Source organism: Eschrichtius robustus, chromosome 11 (assembly GCF_028021215.1).
Source record: "Eschrichtius robustus isolate mEscRob2 chromosome 11, mEscRob2.pri, whole genome shotgun sequence".
NCBI lineage: Eukaryota > Metazoa > Chordata > Mammalia > Artiodactyla > Eschrichtiidae > Eschrichtius > Eschrichtius robustus.
Genome location: NC_090834.1, coordinates 102,613,082 through 102,640,204, shown reverse-complemented (window position 1 = coordinate 102,640,204; position 27,123 = coordinate 102,613,082). Strand labels below are relative to the sequence as shown.

Sequence of the window (27,123 nt, the reverse complement as noted above, 5' to 3'; positions counted from 1 at the left end):
AATGTGCCATAGATTGGGAACTCTGTTCTCAAGGAGGAAATCCTCAGTTTGGCCAATGATTGTTTGGAATAAGTATAGAGTCCTCCAAGGTGATACTTCAATAAAGATGGCAATCATTTTTCTATACAAGTTCTAGCACGTAACCTTGTAGGATGGCTGCTGGCTACAGGCTCCCTGTTTGTGACCAGCAGAGGGAGAGAGAGTACTTTTCTCTATCTTTGCAAGCAAAAGTCCCGAGATCATCCTAACTGTACTAGGTTAGGTCACATACCCGCCAGTGATTTTTGCTGGGGAATTGTACTACGCAGCTTGCCTTAAACCAAACTAGATCATTTCCAGAGTTAGGGGCAGGATTAAGTTTCTAAAAACACAAGGGCTCTGTGGAGGAGATGTGAATATTGAAAAATCTGGGTACTGGTAAAAAGAGGGCAATGAATCTTGAATTATATGCCTATATGTTCAAAAACAAAAATATTAAAGAGCTTCTGAGTTTCAAGATAATATGGAAGGTAAGCTAGATCTTTCCAGTGCCCTGAGGGAACATGCCTGAGAACCTTACAGGATGTAAAAGCAGAGGAGAGCCAGGAACATGATGTTAAAAGCAACATATGGCAGAGATACTGATCTTCCCTAGGCCCTGGGGGGTGGGGCGGAGCACGGCATTAAGAAACATCAAAAAGCAGCTTCAGTGTGAGAATCTGAGAAGGGAGATCTTCTAGCTGAAATAAAGGTGAGAAGGAGTGACAACTCTCTCTAGGGGCAAGTGTCTCAGGTGTGAGCAGGTCCTTAATAAGGACAGAGGTGGCAGCCACTAAAATATGAGACTAAAAAGGTGACTACTTGCCCTCAAAATATTGTGGAGGTTGTGTTATTAGATAAAACTCTCCATCAGGGCAGCAACTAAGTGCTGAGAACCCAGAGGTCAAAGCGGAAATGGAAATCTACTGGGATCCCCTGGAGGAGGAAGAAAGAATTCTCAGATCAGTGCTGGTGCTTGAGTTGTGCTTGTTACAAATGTATAATTATGCCCAGAGGCAGCAATGTCTCAAATCTATTCTCAAATCTATTCGGTAAAATGCTGTTAATGTAGGAGGTTCCTCCTCCCCAGTTATGGTAAATGCATAGTGTTTAAATTAACTTCCTGTGAAAAGACATCTCCTAACTGCATTTAGGTTGACAGGCCATGGATTCTGATAATTGCATAGACATTCTGCCATCCTGGTCAGAACAATCCATCTTGCCTCCCTATTTTAGGTATCACCAAATCTCAACAAATATTGCATTCTAGGAATAACATTTCTGCCTGGGAAAACTATCCCAATTCCAGTGAGAGATATCTCAGATCACGGGTGTAAATGATACAACTCCTATAGCTGAGAATGAACAAATCAAGAAATCAAACAGGACTTTACTTCCTGTAAACTTCAACTCAGAGTTGGTGAGACAATTTGATTTTGGATTTTTTTGCCTTTGGACTTTGATATGCTATGTTGCATTATATGACGGGACTAACTGGGGATATGAAATAGAATGGAAGTACATTTCTCAGCATCATTTTTTTCAGTCTAGTTTTTCCACAAGGAGTTGCATGGCTCCCATTTTTCAGTCCATGTGCTTAGGTGGGGCTGACTTTACCCTCAGCCCCAAGTCTCAGGCCTGACCAGTAAATGTTCTTTGTTCTTCTGGATCAAGGTGATTGGATCAGGGGTAGACATGTGACCCTAGCAAAGCCAATCAGATTGCTCCCCAGGACCTTCCCTGGACTTATTGGGAAAGAGGCCCTCTGATTTGTTTAGGATTCTGGCTCCGAGGATATTAAAAGCCCTTTGCTGCTGAGAAGTAGTATCTTTAGCATCACTTGGGGGGCCTGAGAACGAAGCCTACACAGAGGAAAGTAGAAATAAATAATGGAGAGGCAATGTCTTCTTTTTTTAGAGCCACTCAGTCTTAGCGTATCAGCATCTTAGCTTCAGACTGGGAAGCTGTAACTTTTCTTTTTTTGCTTCAGCTGATTTGAGTTGGAATTGTGTCACCAATTAATTGAGTAAGCAGAACAGATATATTCTTTCTTTTATAAACTTAAAGTATTGTGAAAAAATGAATAAATGAACAAGTAAACTCTATAGTGGTACAGGATGTACACTGCATGTCACCATGAAAAACAAATAGACCAAAAAACTATCTGCTCACTGCCCAGTACTTTTTACATTAGAGCACAGTGAAATGCTGTATTTTAAGTCTGAGGCATCCTGTGCATAGCTCATATATTTAGAAAACAAGCTTCTTGTTCCTGTCCAATTTGCTAGTAAAGTTGAGTAATGTGTATCAATATCACTAAGGGGGCAAAAAAGAGGGAAGGGTGCTGCCATCCTCTGAGACGCAAAAATGTGTTGAAAATCATGTTATATATGCTGCTTTGTCTAGTGCCCCTGCATAGAAAATGATTAAACCTTTAATGTTACTGTAGTGCTGTGTATTTGTAGTGAAAAATAATTTTAAAAACTTGATGCCTTACTTGCAAAAAACAAGGAAAAAAAATGGAAAATTATAAGAGAGTTATATTTACCTTTATCCCGAAAGTTGGTACTTGAAGAAAATTGGGTTTATGAGAGCTTGAGGAAGAGAAAGAAGACATTTATAGTGATGCTGAGAGGAGATTGTAGGGATACTTTTTTGTGCTCTGGAGGTTGAGGGTGATGGTTTTCATTATGTCCAGTGACACTGGGAAAATATGACTTTCCCTGTCCGGTGCCCTTGCATTTTCAGATGTGAGTTAAGAAATATCAGAGGCTCAAAAATAAGGTGGGGGAGCTTAGAGGGAGAGAGATTTTCCTAAAATAATCTGAAAATTTTGAAAGAGAGGGAAAGAAGGAGGGGAGAAAGTTATGGGATATACAAGAGAGCTTGTGAGTTGGACAAGGTGAAATTTCCAGAGCTTCCAGTAAAGAAGGAAACATGGGGAAACAAGAAGGGTGACATACAACACACTCTGTGAGGAAGAGTGGTTGTAATGGGGATCCTGTCACTCAGTTAATTCCCTTATGCAAGTTGCCTGGGGATACTACCTCTCATCCTGGAGTGTCTTTTAGTTTGGGTTTTCCTAGAAGTTGACCCTGAGACTAGAATTTGTGTGCAATAGTCTATTTAGGAGGGTGTCGCTGGATGTACAGGTGGCGGGGGGGCGAGGGAATGAGACAGCAAAGGGCCAGTTCAGCGTTCGTTAATGAACAGGTTGCTGCTATGGGAAGTTGGAGCTCAACACTCTTCATGACCTCTGAGGTTGATTGTAGACCACATGGGATGCCAGCCAGTGCCCCCACCCCACCTCTGCCTCCCTCTGTGCAAGCTGGACATGCTTCTGACCAAGGAAAGCCTTTAGTCTGAGTCACAGCTGCTTGCAGGAGGAAGCATCAGCGTGCCCCTGGCCACGAGTACCACCAGATATGGAAACTTAGAGCATCTGTTGGGGAAAGTTATGAGGAGGTAAGCATGTAAGAAAAAAAATTCACTGGAAAGGTCTTCGAGTCACTGATGATCATATTTGGAATGGGTCGTAAGCCATTTGTTTGCAGAATTTTAAAATGTTCCCAGTTCTAGAAAGCTTAATGCATTACACTAGCTTACAGCTAGTGTAGTAATGGTGGAGGGCATTTAGGGAGGAAGAGAGTGGGCAATGGGATTATTATTTCCATTTTACCTATGGAAAAATGATCAATGACATGAATGGGCCAAGATCACTCAATTTTAGTGATAGCACTAGAACCAGGCCAATGTCTGTTTAGTATACCTTGCCTGGGACACTTTCTCTTAGGCTTTACTTCAACAGTGTAAAATACATCTCAGAAATATGTCCCATGAGGTGAATTTTCAAGGGATGAGTGAGGGGCACTAGGGCAGGAAGGGTGATCCAGTGGTGCAACCTATGTTGTTTAGGGGTATAGTGGCAAGAACTGTAGCCTTGGTATCAGACAGACCCAAGTTCACAGGCCAATTGTACCACTTACAAATTATGTAAACATTAGTTAAGCTATTTATCTTCTCCGAACTTCAGCTTCATAATATGCTAAATGTGGGTAATAATACCTCCCATGTGGGTTTGCTGTGAGGATTAACCAAGATAATAAGTGCGAAAGAGCTTTGTAAACCTCCAAGAATCGTACATAAAAGGCATTAACAAAATAGTCCAAGAGATATGTGAGGAAGTCAGTATAGCTTCCCTCTGCAGAATTTCCATGGAGACTGTGAAACCATGGCAGGCTTTTAGTTGTTTATGTATGATTTTAGAAATCTTTTTTGGGATAAGGATGAAAGCTGATGGAATTGAAAATGCTGGGAGATTAGGAGAAGAGCTTCAGTGTGAGCTGATAATCTTCCTTTGCAGCAACATATTGACAAAGTAATGCTCAAGACAGAATGATTTCCATGGCACAGGAAATCCATCCAGTGAGCTGCTTCCCATAGATAGAAAACAGCGAACCCAGGTTAAGGAAGCAGAACCAAGGAAAAAGAGTTCAGGAACCTTCCAAGGCCATGATGTTCATTGCCTGTCAATGGCTTAACCACAATTCAAGTGAAATTCCCAGGCATCATTATTACTTGTATTAGTTTTCCCAGAGGTGCTTTACCAAAATACCACAGACTGGATGACTGAAGCAGCAGAAATTTATTTTCTTACAGTTCTAGAGGCTGGAAGTCCAAGATCCAGGTGTCGACAGGTTTGGTGTCTCCTAAGTTCTCTCTCCTTGTCTTGCTGATGGCCACCTTCTCTCTTTTGTCCGCTCATGTTCTTTCCTCTGTGCATGTGTCTCCCTGGTGTCTCTGCCTCTTCTTATAAGAACAATAGTCCTATTGGATTAGGGTCCCACCCTTATGGCCTCATTTAATCTAAATTACCTCTTTGAAGCCCGTATCTCCAAACACAGACACATTGGGAATTAGGGCTTCAACACATAGTCTTTTTTTTTTCTTTTAATTGAAGTATAGTTGATTTACAATGTTGCATTAGTTTCAGATAAACAGCAAAGCAACACATGGACTTTGTTGGGACACAATTCTGTCCATAATATTACTTAAAAGGATACAGTGGCAAAGATACAATTCCACATGCTTTCTGGTCATAAGCTTGGTGGCTTCACTCCGTTATCTAATTCCAGACTCATCAACAGGCAAATTTTGATCCTTTTTTTTTTTGATCTTTTTTTTTTTAATAGACACTTTATTATATACACAGGTCATAAAATCCCAGACTTACATTAGGCACAAAAATATAGACCCTGCTAACTATTTAATATTATCAAGCTTGTACAACTTTAGCATGGTTTTGAGGCCAGCAACCTCAGTGTCTATCTAAATGGGGGACTGATCTTGCTGAGATGTAATATCACTATTTCTGTTCTCATTACCAGCAGCTTTCTTTTGTTCAATGAATATAGTTCTTTGATTCTGCTCTTTTCTACATTGAAATCTAATTCTGTATTTGTTCTGATTTTTATCACTTCATCCATAACTTGTTTTAATTGATATAGTTCAAGTTTCATTTTCTCATTTTCTGCTTTGAAGGATGGAAATTTGCTCCTCTTCATAATAATCATATCCTTTTTCACATTAGCAACCTGAGACATTATCTGCCGAAGAATGATGTCCCGCTGCATCTTGGTGACATATCTTTGTAGATGAGATCCATGTTGGCCTCCATGATCTTGACCAATGCAGATGCAATGATTTCTGCTTGTCGAGTAGTAAACCCATTTCCTTCAAGTAAACACACTAAGGCATGGGTTTATGGCTCATTTGGGACTGATGTATTTGAACTTTAGTTAAAAGATGGGGACAGCTTTTTTTTTTACGATTTTTTATTTTATTTATTTATTTGTTTATTTTATTTTTTGGCTGTGTTAGGTCTTCGTTGCTGTGCATGGGCTTTTCTCTATAGTTGCGGCGAGCAGGGGCCACTCCTCGCTGGGATGCGTGGGCTTCTTATTGCGGTGGCTTCTACTGTTGCAGAGCACAGGCTCTAGGCACGTGGGCTTCGGCAGTTGCAGCTCGTGGGCTCAGTAGTTGCGGCACGTGGGCCCTAGAGCGTGCAGGCTTCAGTAGTTGTGGCTCGCGGGCTCTAGAGCGCAGGCTCAGTAGGCATGGCGCATGGCTTCATTGCTCCGCGGCATGTGGGATCTTCCCCAACCAGGGCTGGAACCCGTGTCCCTGCACTGGCAGGTGGATTTTTAACCACTGCACCACCAGGGAAGTTGGGGACGGCTTTATGATGTGGGTTTTGACTTCAGGTGTAGGCTTCTGTCCAGCTCTACTGCTTACTAGTTCTGTTACCTTGTGCAATATCATTTGACTTTTTATCATCTCTTTGTTCATTCACTCAGTGGACATGAACATCTCTTTTGAGATATATTGTGGAAACTAAAGCTGCGTTAGAAGGGTAGCTCTAAGGATGATCAGAGTTGAGAAGTATTTTTTGGATGTTTGTGTGCTGAGAGGACGAAGGTCCCAGAGATGGAGATATTGGAGTCTTAAGATGAAGAAGGTAATCAAACTAGATACAACAGGGGACAGATGAGATGGAGGCTGAGGTGAGGTGTTATCCTAAGGAATCAGGCTGGTCCCTCTTCTATGAGTTTACATATGCAAATGTGCTGTGATACAGCCGATGGCTGTTGGTTTCCTCTTTAAAGGCGAGGGGGAGATATATTTCAAAGCACCAGTTTAAACTGTTTCTTTTTTATTTTTCACTAACAAAGAAGCCCTCAGGGTTTGCAAATCTACAAATAGATAATTTTCCATTTTTATTCTTATAGATAATTTTCCATTTTTATTCTTATAGATAATTTTCCATTTTTATTCTTTCCATTTTTATGCTTAATGAGAAGCATACAGTGCTTTTTAACATTACCACCTCTGGTGATCTGAATGTTAGTTTGGTGAGTTAAAGACAAATAAATTTGACCTAAGTGAGCTCCTCAAATGACATCCCTGTTCCTAGTCTTAAATAGAAAATCAGGTAGGATTTGCATAATTCAGTAGGCAATTACTGTTTACAGGACTGTTCTAGGTTCCAGGGGAAAACCTAAGATAGTAAGACTTTGTCTTCAAGGAGCTTACAGTCTAGGAAGAGTCACACATTCAGCCCTAATATGAGCTTGTCCATGCAGGAGGGTTTCTTCCTCGGCAGCAGAGGTCAGGGCAGTGAAAGACGAAGGACCTGGAGGTGGGAAACGTGGAAGTATTCGGTTCTGGGAAAGGAAACAAAAGGAGGCAATTTGGAAAAGTGATATAAATAGAAGGAGGCACACATGTTTCTCAGAACCTCAGAGAAAAACTTCATGGTAGAGATGGCTTTAATTTGAATCTTCACGTGGAAGCAGGAAAAGAAAACTGGGGCATTCCAACCTGGGGCAGGGGTGTGGGGCAGGGCGGAGAAGCATGAAGTAAGGCAAAGGGGAAAATGTGCCTGATATGGTAGGTGGAGAAAGGAGCTCCTTTACTGAGGATCTAAGGTGTGCCTTTCCAGGTGTGTGTGGATAAAGTAGATACTTGGTAGTAATAAAGAGAATGAACATAATCACACTACTCTATATAAAATAGATAATCAGCAAGGACCTACTGTAGAGCACAAGGAACTCTCCTCAATATTCTGTAATAACCTACATGGGAAAAGAACCTGAAAAAGAATGAATATATGTATATGTATAACTGAATCACTTTGCTGTACACTGGAAACTAACACAATATTGTAAATCAGCTCTACTCCAATATAAAATAAAAATTAAACTGAAAAAAGGAAGAGAAATAAAACTGCAAGCAAAGGTTGGTTGGGGCTAGTTTGCTTTGAATGTCAGGCTGGAGAGGTTGCACATTCATCTGTAGGCAACAGGCAAGTCATTGAAGTTTTGAACATGGTGGATTGAAGGGAGAATGCAAGGCAGAGGGAGGTGTGACCACGCATGAGGTGAGGTTCCAAGCTTCTCATGCACGCTCCATTGTCCCATCAGATTTTATCTACAAAATACATATTTGAAGATAAAATTATTAATAATTTGAAGATGACAACTGCAGAGCATTAAACCCCAAGGATGGGGCCCTTCTGAGCATGGGTCCCCGTGTGACTACACTAGATGCATGTCTGTGAAGCAGGCTCTGGAGTGGCCTTTAAGAACATTGTTTCAATAGAATGGAGGTGGAAATAGTTGAGGCTATGGTGCAGTAGACTGATGATAGGATGGGAGATGATATAGATGACAACTGTAAGGGTAGAAGGAGGGATACTTGTAGAGCATAAGGGTCTATTAGGGTGGGAGAAAGCCTTTTGAGAGTTTTGGGTAAAGGATGGGTAAATTAAGCATGCTTGTGGACACATGGGGTAAGAGCAAGTAAGAGAAGGTATGAAGGATGGGACTAATTGCTACAGTAAAGATCTCACAAGAGTAAGCAGAGATTGGATCAATGGTATAGATGGAGGGGGTGGAAAAAGAAGAGGGCAAGGTCCGAGCTAGGAAGGCAGAAGGCAGCATGAATTTAGATGGAGTGGCTGAGGTGACATTAACATCAGGTGTCCCCAGTCTTAGTAAAGAAGACGTTGTCATCCGCGGAGAGTGCAGATACCTCAGTGGGGCTGAGGACTCAAGAGAAGCTCGGGAAATTCTGGGGAAATTGATGGATGGAAATGAGTCAGGAGTCTTAGAGCATGGGTTTCAATCATGCTGTTAATCAGCAGCGTGGCTTTAGGCTGATCACTTCATCTCTATGAACCTGTTTATTCCTCTATAAAATTAGATATTTACAAGATAACACATAGTTATACAGTGTTCAGTATTCTAAGTACTTTACATCTGTTCACTTAATTCTCACAACAATCCCATAATGAGAAAGAGAGGAATAGAGAGGCTAAGTGACTTGTCCGAGCCATCCAGGCACTGGGGGGAGAGCTGGGGTTTGAACCCGTGCATCTAGCTCTAGGGACTGTACTTATCACCTCTGAGCCATGGTGTCTTGGGTACCTTAACACCTAGTGATCGCTTAAGTCTTAAAATGTGCTGACATCCCATGTGTCCATAAAACTAACTTTTTTAGATAGACTGGTAGCTTCTTCACTCTTCTTGTAATCCTCGCAGGAAAGGCTTGCAATGGCCGCAAGGTGGCAGCATTAACTCAGAGATACCTGGCCTTGAACTAACCCCGAAGTCAGAATTGACCCCTTTCTTCCCCTTTATTTTTCTAAAACCCCAAAGTATACTTATTTGAAGGTGAAGTCACAGCTTGATCTTGTGAGGAGCCCAACGGTGAACGAGCCACAGAAGTCAAAGCAGAAGTATCCCCATAGGAATTAAGAGCCTTTGGGAGGGAAGAGGAAGAAGAGAAATTCAGGAGCACAAGGAAATGATGAGTTATCCGTTTAGTAAGCAGCGGATTCTAGGTCTCTCACTCGCCAAGAGCCAGTACTATTCCATTTTACAATGTTAATAGTCTTCATTTTAAGCAGTTTAATTTTTTTAGAATATTAAACGCAGATAAAGGAGAGTACTAAATTATTTTATAGAGTCAGATGTTTTGGCTAGATTGTCTCGGTTGTTAGATGTTGGACCTACAAGGTGAAGTTTTCTCTTTCTCTCTCTTTCCTTTCTCCCCCTTCCCCTTCCCTCTTCTCTTCCCTTTTCCTTCTTTTCCTTCTTCTTCTTCTTCCTCATCCCCTTCCTTCCTCCCCCTTCTCCTCCTCCTTCTTCTTGCTATTCTTCTTCTTCTTGCTATTCTTCTTCTTCTTGCTATTCTTCTTCCCCTTCCCCTTCTCCTTCTTCTCCTTCTCCTTCTCCTTCTTCCTCTTCTTCTTCTTCTTCTTCTTCTTCTTCTTCTTCTTCTTCTTCTTCTTCTTCTTCTTCTTCTTCTTCTTCTTCTTCTCCTTCTCCTCCTCCTCCTCCTCCTCCTCCTCCCCCTCCTCCCCCTCCTCCCCCTCCTCCTCCTTCTTCTTCTCCTTCTTCGTCTTCTTCTTCTTCTCTCTCTTTTTAATCTCTCTCCCTTTTTCTCTCCCTCTTTCTCTCTCCATCCTCCCTTTGGTTGTTGTAGTGATCAAATAAAATAACAATGAGGAAAGTCTAGTCTTCAAGTTGGATGTGTGGGTCAGAAGATTAGATCCTACAAAATTTGAAGAGTGGTGCAAACACATCCTTGGCCTCTTAACACCTAGCTTGCCACTTACTTGGCCACTTCTTATTTTACCAAAAAAATTTAAATTTATTCTAACAGAAATTTTTTTATAAAAGGAAAAGAAAAAACTGTAAATAAGCTTCACTTTTGTAGCTGACTCTATTGGAACATGCATTTGTGAGTCCCTGTGGGAAGCAGGACCCTTTTCTGGATTCTGAGAGCAGCCCTGTTCTTCTACACTGATTCCCAAAAGGAGCAGTAGAGCACAGTGTAAACCTATGTAGACTTTAAGTCAGACAAACTTGAGCATCTCCTTACTTCCTGGAGTGACAAGCTGCTCCAAGTTCGTGTGTTGTATCCCTTGCTCTAGTCTTGGAATCAGTCAGTTCTCCAAGGAGTGCTGGTTCCTTTTATTGGAGATTATTATTAGAAACCAAGATTAGGGTGTTAGGTATATACTGAAGTTTTCACAACTGTAAAACTGGAAAGATAATATCAATACATTTCTCGTAGAGTTGGGTGAACAGTAAGTGAAAAAACACACTCATATAGTACTTAGCAAGGGTCTGAAACATAGGAAGCATCCAATATGTGATCATTCAGTGGGGGCTGGTATAGAAGACTGCTTCCTGTAAGCTCCACGCTAAAGCTCATCTAAAATCAAGTTGATTGGAAAAAAATTTCATGAAACCGTTTTGATCCATAAAAGTCCTTGTAACTTGAGTTTCCTTAGAGCTGGATTTAGGCAAATGGAAATTTTGATGAAGTCTATCATCTATATTTAAAATTAGAAATTTTAATTCTAATTTTAAATAAAGATGAAATTAAAATGAAAATTTCTCCCCGTTTAGTCTTAGAGAAAGTGCCAAATCCCAGATTCTCACAGGACGTCTTCTATAGGCTGAGTGGGGATGGTTGGACCCTGCAGCTCCTTTGAAGGCATTTTTTTTTAAACATATTTATTGAAGTATAATTGCCTTACAATGGTGTGTTAGCTTCTGCTTTATAACAAAGTGAATCAGTTATACATATACAATATGTTCCCATATCTCTTCCCTCTTGCATCTCCCTCCCTCCCACCCTCCCCATCCCACCCCTCTAGGTGGTCACAAAGCACCGAGCTGATCTCCCTGTGCTATGTGGCTGCTTCCCACTAGCTATCTATTTTACATTTGGTAGTGTATATATGTCCATGACACTCTCTCACCCTGCCACATCTCACCCCACCCCCTCCCCATATCCTCAAGTCCATTCTCTAGTAGGTCTGTGTCTTTATTCCCGTCTTGCCACTAGGTTCTTCATGGCCTTTTTTTTTTTTTTCCTTAGATTCTGTATATATGTGTTAGCATACGGTATTTGTTTTTCTCTTTCTGACTTACTTCACTCTGTATGACAGACTCTAACTCCATCCACCTCATTACAAATACCTCCATTTCATTTCTTTTTATGGCTGAGTAATATTCCATTGTATATATGTGCCACATCTTCTTTATCCATTCATCTGTCGATGGACATTTAGGTTGCTTCCATGTCCTGGCTATTGTAAATAGAGCTGCAATGAACATTTTGGTACATGACTCTTTTTGAACTATGGTTTTCTCAGGGTATATGCCCAGTAGTGGGATTGCTGGGTCATATAGTAGTTATATTTGTAGTTTTTTAAGGAACCTCCATACTGTTCTCCATAGTGGCTGTATCAATTTACATTCCCACCAACAGTGCAAGAGTGTTCCCTTTCCTCCACACCCTCTCCAGCATTTATTGTTTCTAGATTTTTTGATGATGGCCATTCTGACCGGTGTGAGATGATATCTCATTGTAGTTTTGATTTGCATTTCTCTAATGATTAGTGATGTTGAGCATCCTTTCATGTGTTTGTTGGCAATCTGTATATCTTCTTTGGAGAAATGTCTATTTAGGTCTTCTGCCAAATTTTGGATTGGGTTGTTTGTTTTTTTGATGTTGAGCTGCTTGTAAATTTTGGAGATTAATCCTTTGTCAGTTGCTTCATTTGCAAATATTTTCTCCCATTCTGAGGGTTGTCTTTTGGTCTTGTTTATGGTTTCCTTTGCTGTGCAAAAGCTTTTAAGTTTCATTAGGTCCCATTTGTTTATTTGTGTTCTTATTTCCATTTCTCTGGGAGCTGGGTCAAAAAGAATCTTGCTGTGATATATGTCATAGAGTGTTCTGCCTATGTTTTCCTCTAAGAGTTTGATAGTGTCTGGCCTTACACTTAGGTCTTTAATCCATTTTGAGTTTATTTTTGTGTATGGTGTCAGGGAGTGTTCTAATTTCATACTTTTACATGTATCTGTCCAATTTTCCCAGCACCACTTATTGAAGAGGCTGTCCTTTCTCCACTGTATATGCTTGCCTCCTTTATCAAAGATAAGGTGACCATATGTGCGTGGGTTTATCTCTGGGCTTTCTATCCTGTTCCATTGATCTATATGTCTGTTTTTGTGCCAGTACCAAACTGTCTTGATTACTGTAGCTTTGTAATATAGTCTGAAGTCAGGGAGCCTGATTCCCCCAGCTCCATTTTTCGTTCTCAAGATTGCTTTGGCTATTCGGGGTCTTTTGTGTTTCCATACAGATTGTGAAATTTTTTGTTCTAGTTCTGTGAAAAATGCCAGTGGTAGTTTGATAGGGATTGCATTGAATCTGTAGATTGCTTTGGGTAGTAGAGTCATTTTCACAATGTTGATTCTTCCAATCCAGGAACATGGTATATCTCTCCATCTATTTGTATCATCTTTAATTTCTTTCATCAGTGTCTTATAATTTTCTGCATACAGGTCTTTTGTCTCCTTAGGTAGGTTTATTCCTAGATATTTTATTCTTTTTGTTGCAATGGTAAACGGGAGTGTTTTCTTAATTTCACTTTCAGATTTTTCGTCATTAGTGTATAGAAATGCAAGAGATTTCTGTGCATTAATTTTGTATCCTGCTACTTTACCAAATTCATTGATTAGCTCTAGGAGTTTTCTGGTAGCATCTTTAGGATTCTCTATGTATAGTATCATGTCATCTGCAAATAGTGACAGCTTTACTTCTTCTTTTCCGATTTGGATTCCTTTTATTTCTTTTTCTTCTCTGATTGCTGTGGCTAACACTTCCAAAACTATGTTGAATAATAGTGGTGAGAGTGGGCAACCTTGTCTTGTTCCTGATCTTAGTGGAAATGGTTTCAGTTTTTCACCATTGAGGACAATGTTGGCTGTGGATTTGTCATATATGGCCTTTATTATGTTGAGGAAAGTTCCCTCTATGCCTACTTTCTGCAGGGCTTTTATCATAAATGGGTGTTGAATTTTGTCGAAAGCTTTCTCTGCATCTATTGAGATGATCATATGGTTTTTCTCCTTCAATTTGTTAATATGGTGTATCACATTGATTGATTTGCGTATATTGAAGAATCCTTGCATCCCTGGGATAAACCCCAGTTGATCATGGTGTATGATCCTCTTAATGTGCTGTTGGATTCTGTTTGCTAGTATTTTGCTGAGGATTTTTGCATCTATGTTCATCAGTGATATTGGCCTGTAGTTTTCTTTCTTTGTGACATCTTTGTCTGGTTTTGGTATCAGGGTGATGGTGGCCTCGTAGAATGAGTTTGGGAGTGTTCCTCCCTCTGCAATATTTTGGAAGAGTTTGAGAAGGATAGGTGTTAGCTCTTCTCTAAATGTTTGATAGAATTCACCTGTGAAGCCATCTGGTCCTGGGCTTTTGTTTGTTGGAAGGTTTTTAATCACAGTTTCAATTTCAGTGCTTGTGATTAGTGTGTTCATATTTTCTATTTCTTCCTGGTTCAGTCTCGGCAGTTTGTGCATTTCTAAGAATCTGTCCATTTCTTCCAGGTTGTCCATTTTATTGGCATAGAGTTGCTTGTAGTAATCTCTCATGATCTTTTGTATTTCTGCAGTGTCAGTGGTTACTTCTCCTTTTTCATTTCTAATTCTATTGATTTGAGTCTTCTCCCTTTTTCTCTTGATGAGTCTGGCTAATGGTTATCAATTTTGTTTATCTTCTCAAAGAACCAGCTTTTAGTTTCATTGATTTTTGCTATTGTTTCCTTCATTTCTTTTTTTTTTTTTTTTTGAGTGTTACATTTTTTTTTTTTTTTAAACTTTGGGTTTATTTATTTATTTATTTATTTATTTATGGCTGTGTTGGGTCTTCGTTTCTGTGCGAGGGCTTTTCTCTAGTTGCGGCAAGTGGGGGCCCCTCTTCATCGCGGTGCGCAGGCCTCTCATTATTGCGGCCTCTCTTTTTGCGGAGCACGGGCTCCAGACGCGCAGGCTCAGTAATTGTGGCTCACGGGACTAGTTGCTCCGCGGCATGTGGGATCTTCCCAGACCAGGGCTCGAACCCGTGTCCCCTGCATTGGCAGGCAGATTCTCAACCACTGCGCCGCCAGGGAAGCCCTGTTTCCTTCATTTCTTTTTCATTTATTTCTGACCTGATCTTTATGATTTCTTTCCTTCTGCTAGCTTTGGGGTTTTTTTGTTCTTCTTTCTCTAATTGCTTTAGGTGCAAGGTTAGGTTGTTTATTCGAGATGTTTCCTGTTTCTTGAGGTAGGCTTGTATTGCTATAAACTTCCCTCTTAGCACTGCTTTTGCTGCGTCCCATAGGTTTTGGGTCGTCGTATCTCCATTGTCATTTGTTTCTAGGTATTTTTTGATTTCCCCTTTGATTTCTTCAGTGATCACTTCGTTATTAAGTAGTGTATTGTGTAGCCTCCATGTGTTTGTATTTTTTACAGTTTTTTTCCTGTAATTTATATCTAATCTCATAGCGTTGTTGTCGGAAAAGATACTTGATATAATTTTAATTGTCCTAAATTTACCAAGGCTTGATTTGTGACCCAAGATATGATCTATCCTGGAGAATGTTCCCTGAGCACTTTAGAAAAATGTGTATTCTGTTGTTTTTGGGTGGAATGTCCTATAAATATCAATTAAGTCCATCTTGTTTAATGTATCATTTAAAGCTTGTGTTTCCTTATTTATTTTCATTTTGGATGATCTGTCCATTGGTGAAAGTGGGGTGTTAAAGTCCCCTACTATGATTGTGTTACTGTCGATTTCCCCTTTTATGGCTGTTAGTATTTTCCTTTCCCCTTTTATGGCTGTTAGTATTTTCCTTATGTATTGAGGTGCTCCTATGTTGGGTGCATAAATATTTACAATTGTTATATCTTCCTCTTGGATCGATCCCTTGATCATTATATAGTGTCCTTCTTTGTCTCTTGTAATATTCTTTATTTTAAAGTCTATTTTGTCTGATATGAGAATTGCTACTCCAGCTTTCTTTTGATTTCCATTTGCGTGGAATATCTTTTTCCATCCCCTCACTTTCGGTCTGTATGTGTCTCTAGGTCTGAAGTGGGTCTCTTGTAGGCAGCATATATATGGGTCTTGTTTTTGTATCCATTCAGCCAGCCTGTGTCTTTTGGTGGGAGCATTTAATCCATTTACATTCAAGGTAATTATCGATATGTATGTTCCTATTCCCATTCTTAAATGTTTTGGGTTTGTTATTGTAGGTGTTTTCCTTCTCTTGTGTTTCTTGCCTGGAGAAGTTCCTTTAGCATTTGTTGTAAAGCTGGTTTGGTGGTGCTGAACTCTCTCAGCTTTTGCTTGTCTGTAAAGGTTTTAATTTCTCCATCACATCTGAATGAGATCCTTGCTGGGTAGAGTAATCTTGGTTGTAGGTTTTTCTCTTTCATCACTTTAAGTATATCCTGCCACTCCCTTCTGGCTTGCAGAGTTTCTGCTGAAAGATCATATGTTAACCTTATGGGGATTCCCTTGTGTGTTATTTGTTGTTTTTCCCTTGCTGCTTTTAATATGTTTTCCTTATATTTAATTTTTGACAGTTTGATTAATATGTGTCTTGGCGTGTTTCTCCTTGGGTTTATCCTGTATGGGACTCTCTGTGCTTCCAGGACCTGATTAACTATTTCCTTTCCCATATTAGGGAAGTTTTCAACTATAATCTCTTCAAATATTTTCTCAGTCCCTTTCTTTTTCTCTTCTTCTTCTGGGACCCCTATAATTCGAATGTTGGTGCGTTTAATGTTGTCCCAGAGGTCTCTGAGACTGTCCTCAGTTCTTTTCATTCTTTTTTCTTTATCCTGCTCTGTAGTAGTTATTTCCACCATTTTATCTTCCAGGTCACTTATCCTTTCTTCTGCCTCAGTTATTCTGCTATTGATCCCATCTAGAGTATTTTTAATTTCATTTATTGTGTTATTCATCGTTGCTTGGTTCCTCTTTAGTTCTTCTTGGTCCTTGTTAAATGTTTGTTGCATTTTGTCTATTCTATTTCCAAGATTTTGGATCATCCTTACTATCATTATTCTGAATTCTTTTTCAGGTAGACTACCTATTTCCTCTTCATTTGTTAGGTCTGGTGTGTTTTGACCCTGCTCCTTCATCTGCTGTGTGTTTTTCTGTCGTCTCATTTTGCTTATCTTACTGTGTTTGGGGTCTCCTTTTCACAGGCTGCAGGTTCGTAGTTCCCGTTGTTTTTGGTATCTGTCCCCAGTGGCTAAGGTTGGTTCAGTGGGTTGTGTAGGCTTCCTGGTGGAGGGAACTAGTGCCTGAGTTCTGGTGGATGAGGTTGGATCTTGTCTTTCTGGTGGGCACGTCCACGTCTGGTGGTGTATTTTGGGGTGTCTGTGGCCTTATTATGATTTTAGGCAGCCTCTCTGCTAATGGATGGGGCTGTGTTCCTGTCTTGCTAGTTGTTTGGCATAGGGTGTCCAGCACTGTAGCTTGCTGGTCGTTGAGTGAAGCTGGGTCTTGATGTTGAGATGGAGATCTCTGAGAGATTTTCGCCGTTTGGTATTACGTGGAGCTGGGAGGTCTCTTGTGGACCAGTGTCCTGAAGTTGGCTCTCCCACCTCAGAGGCATGGCCCTGATGCCTGGCTGGAGCACCAAGAGCCTTTCGTCCACACGGCTCAGAGTAAAAGGGAGAAAAAATAGAAAGAAAGAAAGAAAGAGGCTATAATATAGTGAAGTAAAATAAAGCTATTATAAAGCAAAGCTATACAGACAAAATCTCACCCAGAAGCATATACATATACACTCACAAAAAAAGGAAACGGGGAAAAATTAATATATCCTGCTCCCAAAGTCCACCTCCTGAATTTGGGATGATTCGTTGTCTATTCAGGTATTCAACAGATGCAGGCACATCAAGTTGTTTGTGGAGTTTTAATCCGCTGCTTCTGAGGCTGCTGGGAGAGATTTCCCTTTCTCTTCTTTGTTCGCACAGCTCCCGGGGTTCAGCTTTGGATTTGGACCCGCCTCTGCGTGTAGGTCGCCTGAGGGCGTCTGTTCCCCGCCCAGACATGATGGGGTTAAAGGAGCAGCTGCTTCGGGGGCTCTGGCTCACTCAGGCCGGGGGGAGGGAGCGGTACGGAGGAGGCGGGGCGAGCCTGCGGCGTCAGAGGCGTCGTGACGTTGCAGCAGCCCGAGGCGCGCCTTGCGTTCTCCCGGGGAAGTTGTCCCCGGATCACGGGACCCTGGCAGTGGCGAGCTGCACAGGCTCCCGGGAGGGGCGGTGTGGCGAGTGACCTGTGCTCGCACACAGGCTTCTTGGTGGCGGCAGCAGCAGCCTTAGCGTCTCACGCCCGTCTCTGGGGTCCGTGCTGATCGCCGCGGCTCGCGCCCGTCTCTGGAGTTCGTTTAGGCGGCGCTCTGAATCCCCTCTCCTCGCGCGCCGCGAAACAAAGAGGCAAGAAAAAGTCTCTTGCCTCTTCGGCAGCTGCAGACTTTTTCCTGGACTCCCTCCCGGCTAGCACCGAAGCCTGAGCCTCAGCTCCCAGCCACCGCCCGCCCCGGCGGCTGAGCAGACAAGCCTCTCGGGCTGGTGAGTGCTACTCAGCGCCGATCCTCCGTGCGGGAATCTCTCCGCTTTGCCCTCCGCACGCCTGTGGCTGCGCTCTCCTCCGTGGCTCCGAAGCTTCCCCCCTCTGCCACCTGCAGTCTCTGCCCACGAAGGGGCTTCCTAGTGTGTGGAAACCTTTCCTCCTTCACGGCTCCCTCTCACTGGCGCAGGTGCCGTCCCTATTCTTTTGTCTCTGTTATTTCTTTTTTCTTTTGCCCTACCCGAGTACCTGGGGAGTTTCTTGCCTTTTGGGAGGTCTGACGTCTTCTGCCAGCGTTCAGTGGGTGTTCTGTAGGAGAAGTTCCACGTGTAGATGTATTTCTACTGTATCTGTGGGAAGGAAGGTGATCTCCGCATCTTACTCTTCCGCCATCTTCTCTCCTCCCCCTGGCCTCTTCTTATTTTATCAAAAAAATTTAAATTTATTCTAACAGAAATTTTTTTATAAAAGGAAAAGAAAAAAATGTAAATAAGCTTCACTTTTGTAGCTGACTCTATTGGAACATGCATTTGTGAGTCCCTGTGGGAAGCAGGACCCTTTTCTGGATTCTGAGAGCAGCCCTGTTCTTCTACACTGATTCTCAAAAGGAGCAGTAGAGCACAGTGTAAACCTATGTAGACTTTAAGTCAGACAGACTTGAGCATCTCCTTACTTCCTGGAGTGACAAGCTGCTCCAAGTTCGTGTGTTGTGTCCCTTGCTCTAGTCTTGGAATCAGTCAGTTCTCCAAGGAGTTCTGGTTCCTTTTATTGGAGATTATTATTAGAAACCAAGATTAGGGTGTTAGGTATATACTGAAGTTTTCACAACTGTAAAACTGGAAAGATAATATCAATACATTTCTCGTAGAGTTGGGTGAACAGTAAGTGAAAAAACATACTCATATAGTACTTAGCAAGGGTCTGAAACATAGGAAGCATCCAATATGTGATCATTCAGTAGGGGCTGGAATAGAAGACTGCTTCCTGTAAGCTGCATGCTAAAGCTCATCTAAAATCAAGTTGATTGGAAAAAAATTTCATGAAACCGTTTTGATCCATAAAAGTCCTTGTAACTTGAGTTTCCTTAGAGCTGGATTTAGGCAAATGGAAATTTTGATGAAGTCTATCATCTATATTTAAAATTAGAAATTTTAATTTCTAATTTTAAATATAGATGAAATTAAAATGAAAATTAGAAATTTTAATTCTAATTTTAAATAAAGATTAAATTAAAATGAAAATTTCTCCCCGTTTAATCTTAGAGAAAGTGCCAAATCCCAAATTCTCACAGGACGTCTTCTGAGTGGGGATGGTTGGACGCTGCAGCTCCTTTGAAGGCATTTTTGATGGAACTTGATCACCAATCATTTTAGCCCTTGCTTGAAGGCCTGGAGCTCCCCCTGGGCCTTTAAGCCTTTCCACATCACGATAATGTTTCATTGCCTGAGGAAAGTGGTGTTTTGGTTACTCGTTTGCACGTTACTGAGCTCTGGATTGGGGTTGAGTCCCTCCAGAGGCTCCCACATCTACATAGATGCCAGCTTCTGGCTGATCCCAGGCCTCTCATACAGTTTGGTACCACTCACGCTCTGAAACAAGCAGCAAACGCAGCGGAACTGCTTTTACACTTACTTTGTAGCCTCAGGAAATCTTTTACGCTTTGAAATCTGACGTCTTCTGAGACTGAACAGCTTTTCTTTTCTTTTGCAGGCTTCCAAAACCCCCGTAGTTGAAGGCAGTTCTGAATTAAGGTCTCAGAATTCCCAAGGAACTAGGTATGTTTTCCCTGACTTTTTTTTTTCCAACATTCATCGTACTGTGGGTAACAATAATGGGTTTTTTTAGGAGAAAGGGGCTCAGAAGTAGGTATAAAAAAAGGACTCAATTCCATTTTCCCCACTTTCCTCTGCCACATGAAAAACTGAGACAATGAACCTCTCCTAGGTAATTTTTGGGTCATCTTTTCTTAAACAGAAACTGACATGGTCATGTCTAGGTAGAATGCTGCTGCCAGCTGGTGTTAATAAAATCTGGGACTCAAGTTCATATGATTGACCGATGGTTTTTTAAAATATTTTTTGTTGAAGTATAGTTGAGTTACAATGTTGTGCTAGTTTCTGGTATACAGCAAAGTGATTCAGTTATATATACATATATTATATATAATATATATATAATATATGTATATATAATATATAAATATATATGACCTTGTCATTTATCTATTTTACATATAGATACAATATTTTATATTTTGTATCTATTAATCCCGAACTCCTAATTTATCCCTCCCCCACCTCCTTTCCCCTTTGGTAACCGTAAGTTTGTTTTCTATTGATTGACGGATAGTTTAATGAAAAGATGAACTAGTTTGTATTGAGCACCCACCATAGACCACACAGTGGCTAGATTTTCTCATATTTTATCTTCCTTAATCCTTTACTGTCTCTTTTTTCGTGGAATTTAGTCTTATGGTTTTCCGTTGAGAATCTTCTTTTGGAAATCCCCCAGTGGGATGTGATGGCTGAGGGTGATTCTTCAAACACCTTTAGAAACAATTTTGATAACACTTTTATTTTCAGATTATCTGTCTTGGTGGTTTCTACTTTTATAATCCCTTAATCCTTGAAGTTTTAATGGTTTTCAGTCTTCAACACACTTTCTTATTTGTTATTTATTTATTTAGCCAGGCCACACGGCTTGTGGGATCTTAATTCCCTGACCAGGTATCGAACCGGGCACTCGGCAGTAAAAGTGCAGAGTCTTAACCACTGGATCGCCCGGGAATTCCTTCATGTTTGTTATTTATTAAATAAAGCAGTTGATCACAGGCTATCTTTAAATTTTTTTTTAAATGTCTTTACTTTTTCAAGGCTCCTTCTGATATTTATTTTAGGCCTATGCAGAAAAGCTTGGCCTTTGTAGGACTTTGGTGGAAGGGAACACAGCAGCAGTGGCAGCAATGGAATTTAGATTCAGGCCTTCAGGGATGGTGCTGGGCAAAACAAGGCTTTCCTCTCTCTGCCCTGACTCCAAATTCTCTTTGCTGCTCTGCATCCAGACACATTTATTAATAGTGACACAATGCATGATAGAAAGGGTTGTCCATCAAGAGAACATAGAAATACTTTGAATGTTAATTGATAATATATGAAGATGGCAGTCTGGGGCAATTCAATATAGGGAGTGCGTGATAACTGTTAGAAATCAGACCTACGGCTTAGGTACATATAATTGGGTGGTCAGTATTAACCAAGAAAATTGATTAAATAAGCATTTGAGAAGGTGTTTTGGAATAGAATTCAGAATCCACACTAAGTCAGCTGCCTTTCATTTTTGGAGTTTTTCTGCGTCGCTTACCCTACCTCGTGTTGGGGAAGAGGTTGGTTTATGAAACAGGAAGGTGAGTATCTCTTTAGTTGAAGGACCACAGTACTTGGCAAGCAGTTTTCCCTTCCTAGACTACCCCACCAATAAGCAGCAATATTTGGCTGGAGCGCTAGATCTTGAACTAACTGCTTTATCTCACCAAGTCTCAGTTTCTTCATATATATACATCCATACATGAATATGGGTCTGTAATATATATGTGTGCTATAAAATATATAATATACATAACTCATGGAATTGTGATTTAGTAAACTGTGAACACAGATAGAGTTTTATAATCTCTAGGACAGTGGTTCTCCACCAGGGATGACCCTGTGGACGTTTGGGACATTTGGCAGTATCTGGAGACATTGTTGTTTGTCACAGTTCGGGAAGGGACTATGTTCCTGGCATCTAGTGGATAGAGTCCAGGGATACTGCTAAAGCTCCTGCAATGCACTGGACAGCCTTTGCCCTGCCTCACCCCCGCCTGCAACCAAAGAACTGTCCAGCCCATAAAGTTTTTTTTAAATTAGCTTTTATTGGACTATAGTTGCTTTACAATGTTGTGGTAGTTTCTGCTGTACAGCAAAGTGAAACAGTTATACATATACATATATCCACTCTTTTTTAGGTTCTTTTCTCATATGGGTCATTACAGAGTATTGAATAGAGTTCCCTGTTATACAGTTGGTCCTTATTTAGTTATCTATTTTATATATAGTAGCATGTATATGTCAATCCCAATCTCCCAATTTATCCCTCCCCCTCCCTGTTTCCCCCTTGGTAACCGTAAGTTTGCTTTCTACATTTGTGACTAATTCTGTTTTGTAAATAAGTTCATTTGTACCATTTTTAAAGATTCCACGTAGAAGCGATATCATATGATATTTGTCTTTTTCTGTCTGACTTTCTTCACTCAGTATGACAAGCTCTAGGTCCATCTGTGTTGCTGCGAATGGCATTATTCCATTCTTTTTTTAATCCAGCACATAATGTTAATAGTCATGAGGTTGATAGATCCTGCTCTGGGGCTTTGTACAGATATTGCAGTTAAGAGGCCCCAGGTTCCTAATATGTAATATCAGGAAACTGCCTGTCATAGATGATAGGATATTGTGTCTGCTAAATTACAGAGTACGCACACATGACAAAAGTTGAAAGAAAAAAAAAAATGAAGGACTGGCTAGATGTAATGAAAGTGCTGCTGGTTGGAAAGTTAATGGACACATTACTGAATGGAAATCTGTCAATAAGCAAAAGAAGGATAAAAATGTAAAATCCTAGGAATTTATCTTAAGGAAAAAGAAAGGGGCATGAGAGGACATCTACAAGGGTATTCCCTGGAGCACTGTTTATAAAGGTGGAAAATGGAAACCAGGACTGGAGTTTTATCATGGTTCCTGACCAATAGCATTTCCAAACTGGCTGAGCCAGTCTTGTGATACCAACTGAGACACTCATGTGTGTAATCGTCATCCGAACATGACAGGCTGGGCTGTCTCCTTTTGTGGTATAAAAAAGGCTCCTTACCCAATCTGATCACTGCAGTTGCAGATTAACCAAGGCCAAGCAGAGCTGAAGCCTTTTCTCCCGTACATCCCTTCTTTTTCCCTTTCTCTCCTTCCTTCACATCTTTTCTCTCTTCCTCTGTCTGAGCCTGTTGCCACCCATTCTGCCACCAGGGACAGGACAAACCTATAAGCACATCAGACTGAGGGAAAACAATAGGAGAGAGAGACAGGTCACTAGAATTAGGGCACAAGTCTTTCACCAGGCCTTCCCATCCCCAGTCTCACTGTTAGTTCTGAATAATTTTTATACTACAAGTCTTAGCTAATATGTTGGCAGAAAGGGTGGACCCAGCTAGACAAGAGAACAAGAAGCTGTTTGTTGTGGGGTTAGTTAGCATGAAAAATGTTTAAACACTTTGCTATTGATGTTCTAATTAATTCACCAAATATTTAGGTATGTGATCAAGGGGTCATGGTAGGCTGGGTGGTTGCTCAACTAATTGTGTGAATCACTCAAATCTCAAGTGCTTTGGGAGAGCAGAGAAGGGAGAACTTAATTGTAATCAGGATCAATGACAAAGACTTCTGATAGGAAGTGGAGAGGTATAATCTCAATTTAAATATATTAATATAAAATACAATTGAATTACTGTTGAGGGATAAACTTATAAAGACATTAAAATTGTAGTTAAGAGCTTTGGATTTGATATCAGAGAGACCAAGGTTTTAATTCCACTTTCAAGACTTACCAGTTATGTGACTTTGGGCGATATTTTCCTCTTCTTCTCTTCTTCTCCTTCTTCCTCTTCTTCCTCCTCCCCCCTTCCTCCTCCTACACCCCCTCCTTCTTCTTCATCTTATTAGTATTACATAATAATAGCTCTCCAGTCTTCATCTAAAAGCTACTAGATTTTAGGAGCAGACAGTAGCCAGAAAAAAGAGACCAAGTATAAAATATACTGACAACTGGAAATAATCTAAGTAAAAAGCAAAATGCTCTATTTGCATATTTTATATCATGGAACATTGTTGAAAAAGGTGAACATTTTGAAATAAGGGTATTATCATATATACTCCTTGGGTATATTTTGCACAGTTTACACATTTATACAGTTTCTCCTTGTGTAAAATGAGGAAAATAATATGATCAACCCCAAAGACTTGGTTTGAGGATTAAAGAAGTTAACTTCAAGTAAAGCTCTTGGAGCAGTGCCTGGCATACAGTAAGCTCTTACTGTGCTTAATACCATATAATTCTATTGGCATACAAAATATCAGGAAATCTCTGTAGAGGCTGTACTCTTAGGAGTGGAATAAAAAAACAAGGAATGAGGGATTTATACTTTTTACTTCATACTATTCTCTTTTTGATTTTTTAAAAACTGAATAAACAAAATCTTAAAAGCTAGGCTACCAGACATATCATATTTTGTTTCATATGATATAAACAGGTAGAATAATTCAAGCTCTGAGTGTATGGACATTGGGTTCAGAAGTATAAAGATGTGAATTAAACTCTGACCCCTACTAATTAGGTTATTCTCGTCAATATTAAGCTCCCAAGAAAGCAGGCATAATAGTACTTATCTCACAGGATTAAATGCTGTAATGTAATAGAAGGGTCTAGCAGGTGCCTTACACAGAGTACTTTCTCAATATATATTAGTTTTCTATTTTTACATCATCCCTCTATACTTTCACCTGTTTCACTGGCTCCTCTTCTTTAATTGCCAGGCTAAATTGAAGTTAACCTCAGTGGAGAATAGCACAGAAGCAACAGAGTTCATCCTCTTGGGATTAACAGATGACCCCAACCTCCAGGTTCCCCTCCTCCTGGTATTTTTGTTCATCTACCTCATCACTTTGGTTGGGAATGGGGGGTGGTGATGCTGGTCATCTACCCAGACTCCCACCTCCACACTCCAATGTACTTCTTCCTCAGGGACCTCTCCTTTGTCGATCCGGGTTACTCATCAGCTGTAGCTCCCAAGACAGTGGCTGCACTGCACTCTGGAAACAAACTCATCTCCCACAATGGATGTGCTGCTCAGTCCTTCTTCTTTGTGGGTTTTGCCACCGTCGAGTGCTACCTCCTGGCCTCCATGGCCTGTGACCGCCATGCAATGCTGTGTAGGCCCCTTCATTACACCACCACCATGACAGCAGGTGTGTGTGCCCTCCTGACGATGGGCTCCTATGTCCGTGGCTTCCTCAATGCCTGCATCCACACAGCAGACACCCTCAGACTCTCCTTCTGTGGTTCAAATGAGATGAATCACTTTTTCTGCGAAGTCCCTCCACTCCTGGCTCTCTTGTGCTCCAACACATGCATGAGCAAGCTGGTGGTCTTCTTTGTCGTGGGCTTCAATGTCTTTTTCACCCTCCTGGTCATCCTTACCTCTTAGTTCTTCATATACATTGCTGTTTGACGGAGGCATTCTGCGGAAGGAAGGAAGAAAGCCTTCTCCACCTGTGCGTCCCATCTCACGGCCATCTCCATTTTCTATGGAACAATCATCTTCCTGTACTTACAGCCCAGCTCCACCCACTCCGTGGACATGGACAAAATAGCATCTGTGTTTTACACGGTGGTGATTCCCATGCTGAACCCCTTGATCTACAGTCTTAGGAACAAAGAAGTGAAACATGCTCTCTGGAAAATACTCAACAAACTTAATTCCCAGTCTTTAAGTGTGAGTAGGAAGTAGGCAGGTAACTAAGGGATAAACCTTCCCCCCAGACCTAGACGCCACCTCAACTTTTGAGGTTTGGCAGATTTCAGTTCTTTCTTCTCCAAGAACAGTGGTTACTTCTGCTGTTAGGAAAAGTGGTAAAAAAGCAGTCCTCTGAAATGTCTCACTCAGAAAAATAACCTTATATTTAGTGAACAACACCCTGGGATATTTAAAATCCTTCCTGCTTTAGTTTCCCGACATGGTTTAAAGCAGAAGATCAAAGCATAAAGTGAATGCACTGACTTTCCTTCTCCCTATTTTAATTGGAAGAAATTTTCCATTTGTTATTAAAACGTGGTGTAAGGACTACATCTTCATTGAATAATAGTTGTCAACTGGAAGTCACCGCCTTGTGCTTTTCGTTTCTTTGATCTGTGAGTTTGAAAGTTAAAGTGTCTAATGCTGACAAAGGATGTTTCAATATTTTTAATAACGTCTCAGAGAAGGTTGTAATTGAAAGACAAGGCACTGGACCAAGAGTCAGGTGACCCAGTATGAAATCCTTCTAACCCCGATGCTTCTGCACCCACTCCCATTCCCATCCTCACTCATAGGTTGTGTGCATTTGTATTCTCCATCTCCTTCTGTTAAAGTGTTAGGACAACTTTGGTAGAAAACAATAAGCCACCTTGTGTATGTATGTTTCAGTAGATAAATTGTTTAAACTTTAACCTGAATAAGTATATCTCTTTTTAGAGTTCCTGCACTCTGTTCTATGCTTTTGGCCTTGGTCTAACATAATAAGCAAAACTTACAGAAGGTTTAAAGAAAAAAAATTTTTTTCCAAGGGCCTTGAGAAGGGATATTTGTCTTCTGAATTAAATGCTTGCATTTCTCGGCATCCTTAAGTTTGGTGAATCTATTATGAATTCACACAATAGATTTTTGTGCCCTCATTGCTTCTGTTTTTTCAATAATTCAGTTCACCTCTGGATCCCTGTTCTATGCAGATGTTCTGTAATTAGATGCAGCAAAAATTAAAAAGCCTGTGTTAATGTACTTCCTAAGATGGGAATGGCCTGATGATACACAGCACAAGTGTACCTTCAGGTCTTGTTTCGTGAGCTAAATGGTGTGAGCGGATGTGTGTGGGTGGGAAGGGAGCGGTGATTAATTTCACTTCTCACATATCAACTGCTTGATATTTATAGCTACGATTAGTCTAAGCTGCCACATATTTCATGATTTCAAGATCTCAAAAAAAAATTTTTTTTTTTTATCTTAAATGTGAAAACCAGAAATCTTGGTGGGCTAAATCAGGGAGCTTAGAAGGTCATATTAGTTTCGAGATGATCAAACTCCATTACGCACAGGGCAGCCTTGGTCTGAAGAGGGTTGATCATGGGTCTTGTGGAGAGGGAAGCAAAGAGGGACATTAGGCTGATCTGTAGGAAAAACTTTCTCAAGCACATGGTCACCATCACCTAAAGGGATTGGGAGCTTCTTCTGGATCCAAGGCCTTGACAACCTAGGCTTGC

General features: G+C 40.8%; 1 protein-coding gene and 1 pseudogene across 1 annotated transcript; one reads left to right on the top strand and one right to left on the bottom strand.

Moving 5' to 3' along the window:
* Positions 1-3,375: 3,375 nt before the first annotated feature.
* LOC137772280 (mitochondrial calcium uniporter regulator 1 pseudogene) lies at positions 3,376-5,776 on the bottom strand (annotated as a pseudogene).
* A 2,684-nt stretch (positions 5,777-8,460) lies between these two features.
* Positions 8,461-25,618, top strand: OR5B21 (olfactory receptor family 5 subfamily B member 21). Its single transcript, XM_068556137.1, is given in 5 exon segments — positions 8,461-8,682; positions 19,738-19,802; positions 20,754-20,823; positions 24,645-24,791; positions 24,794-25,618. Coding segments are annotated over 5 exon segments (1,329 nt in total).
* The last annotated feature ends 1,505 nt before the right edge of the window (positions 25,619-27,123 follow it).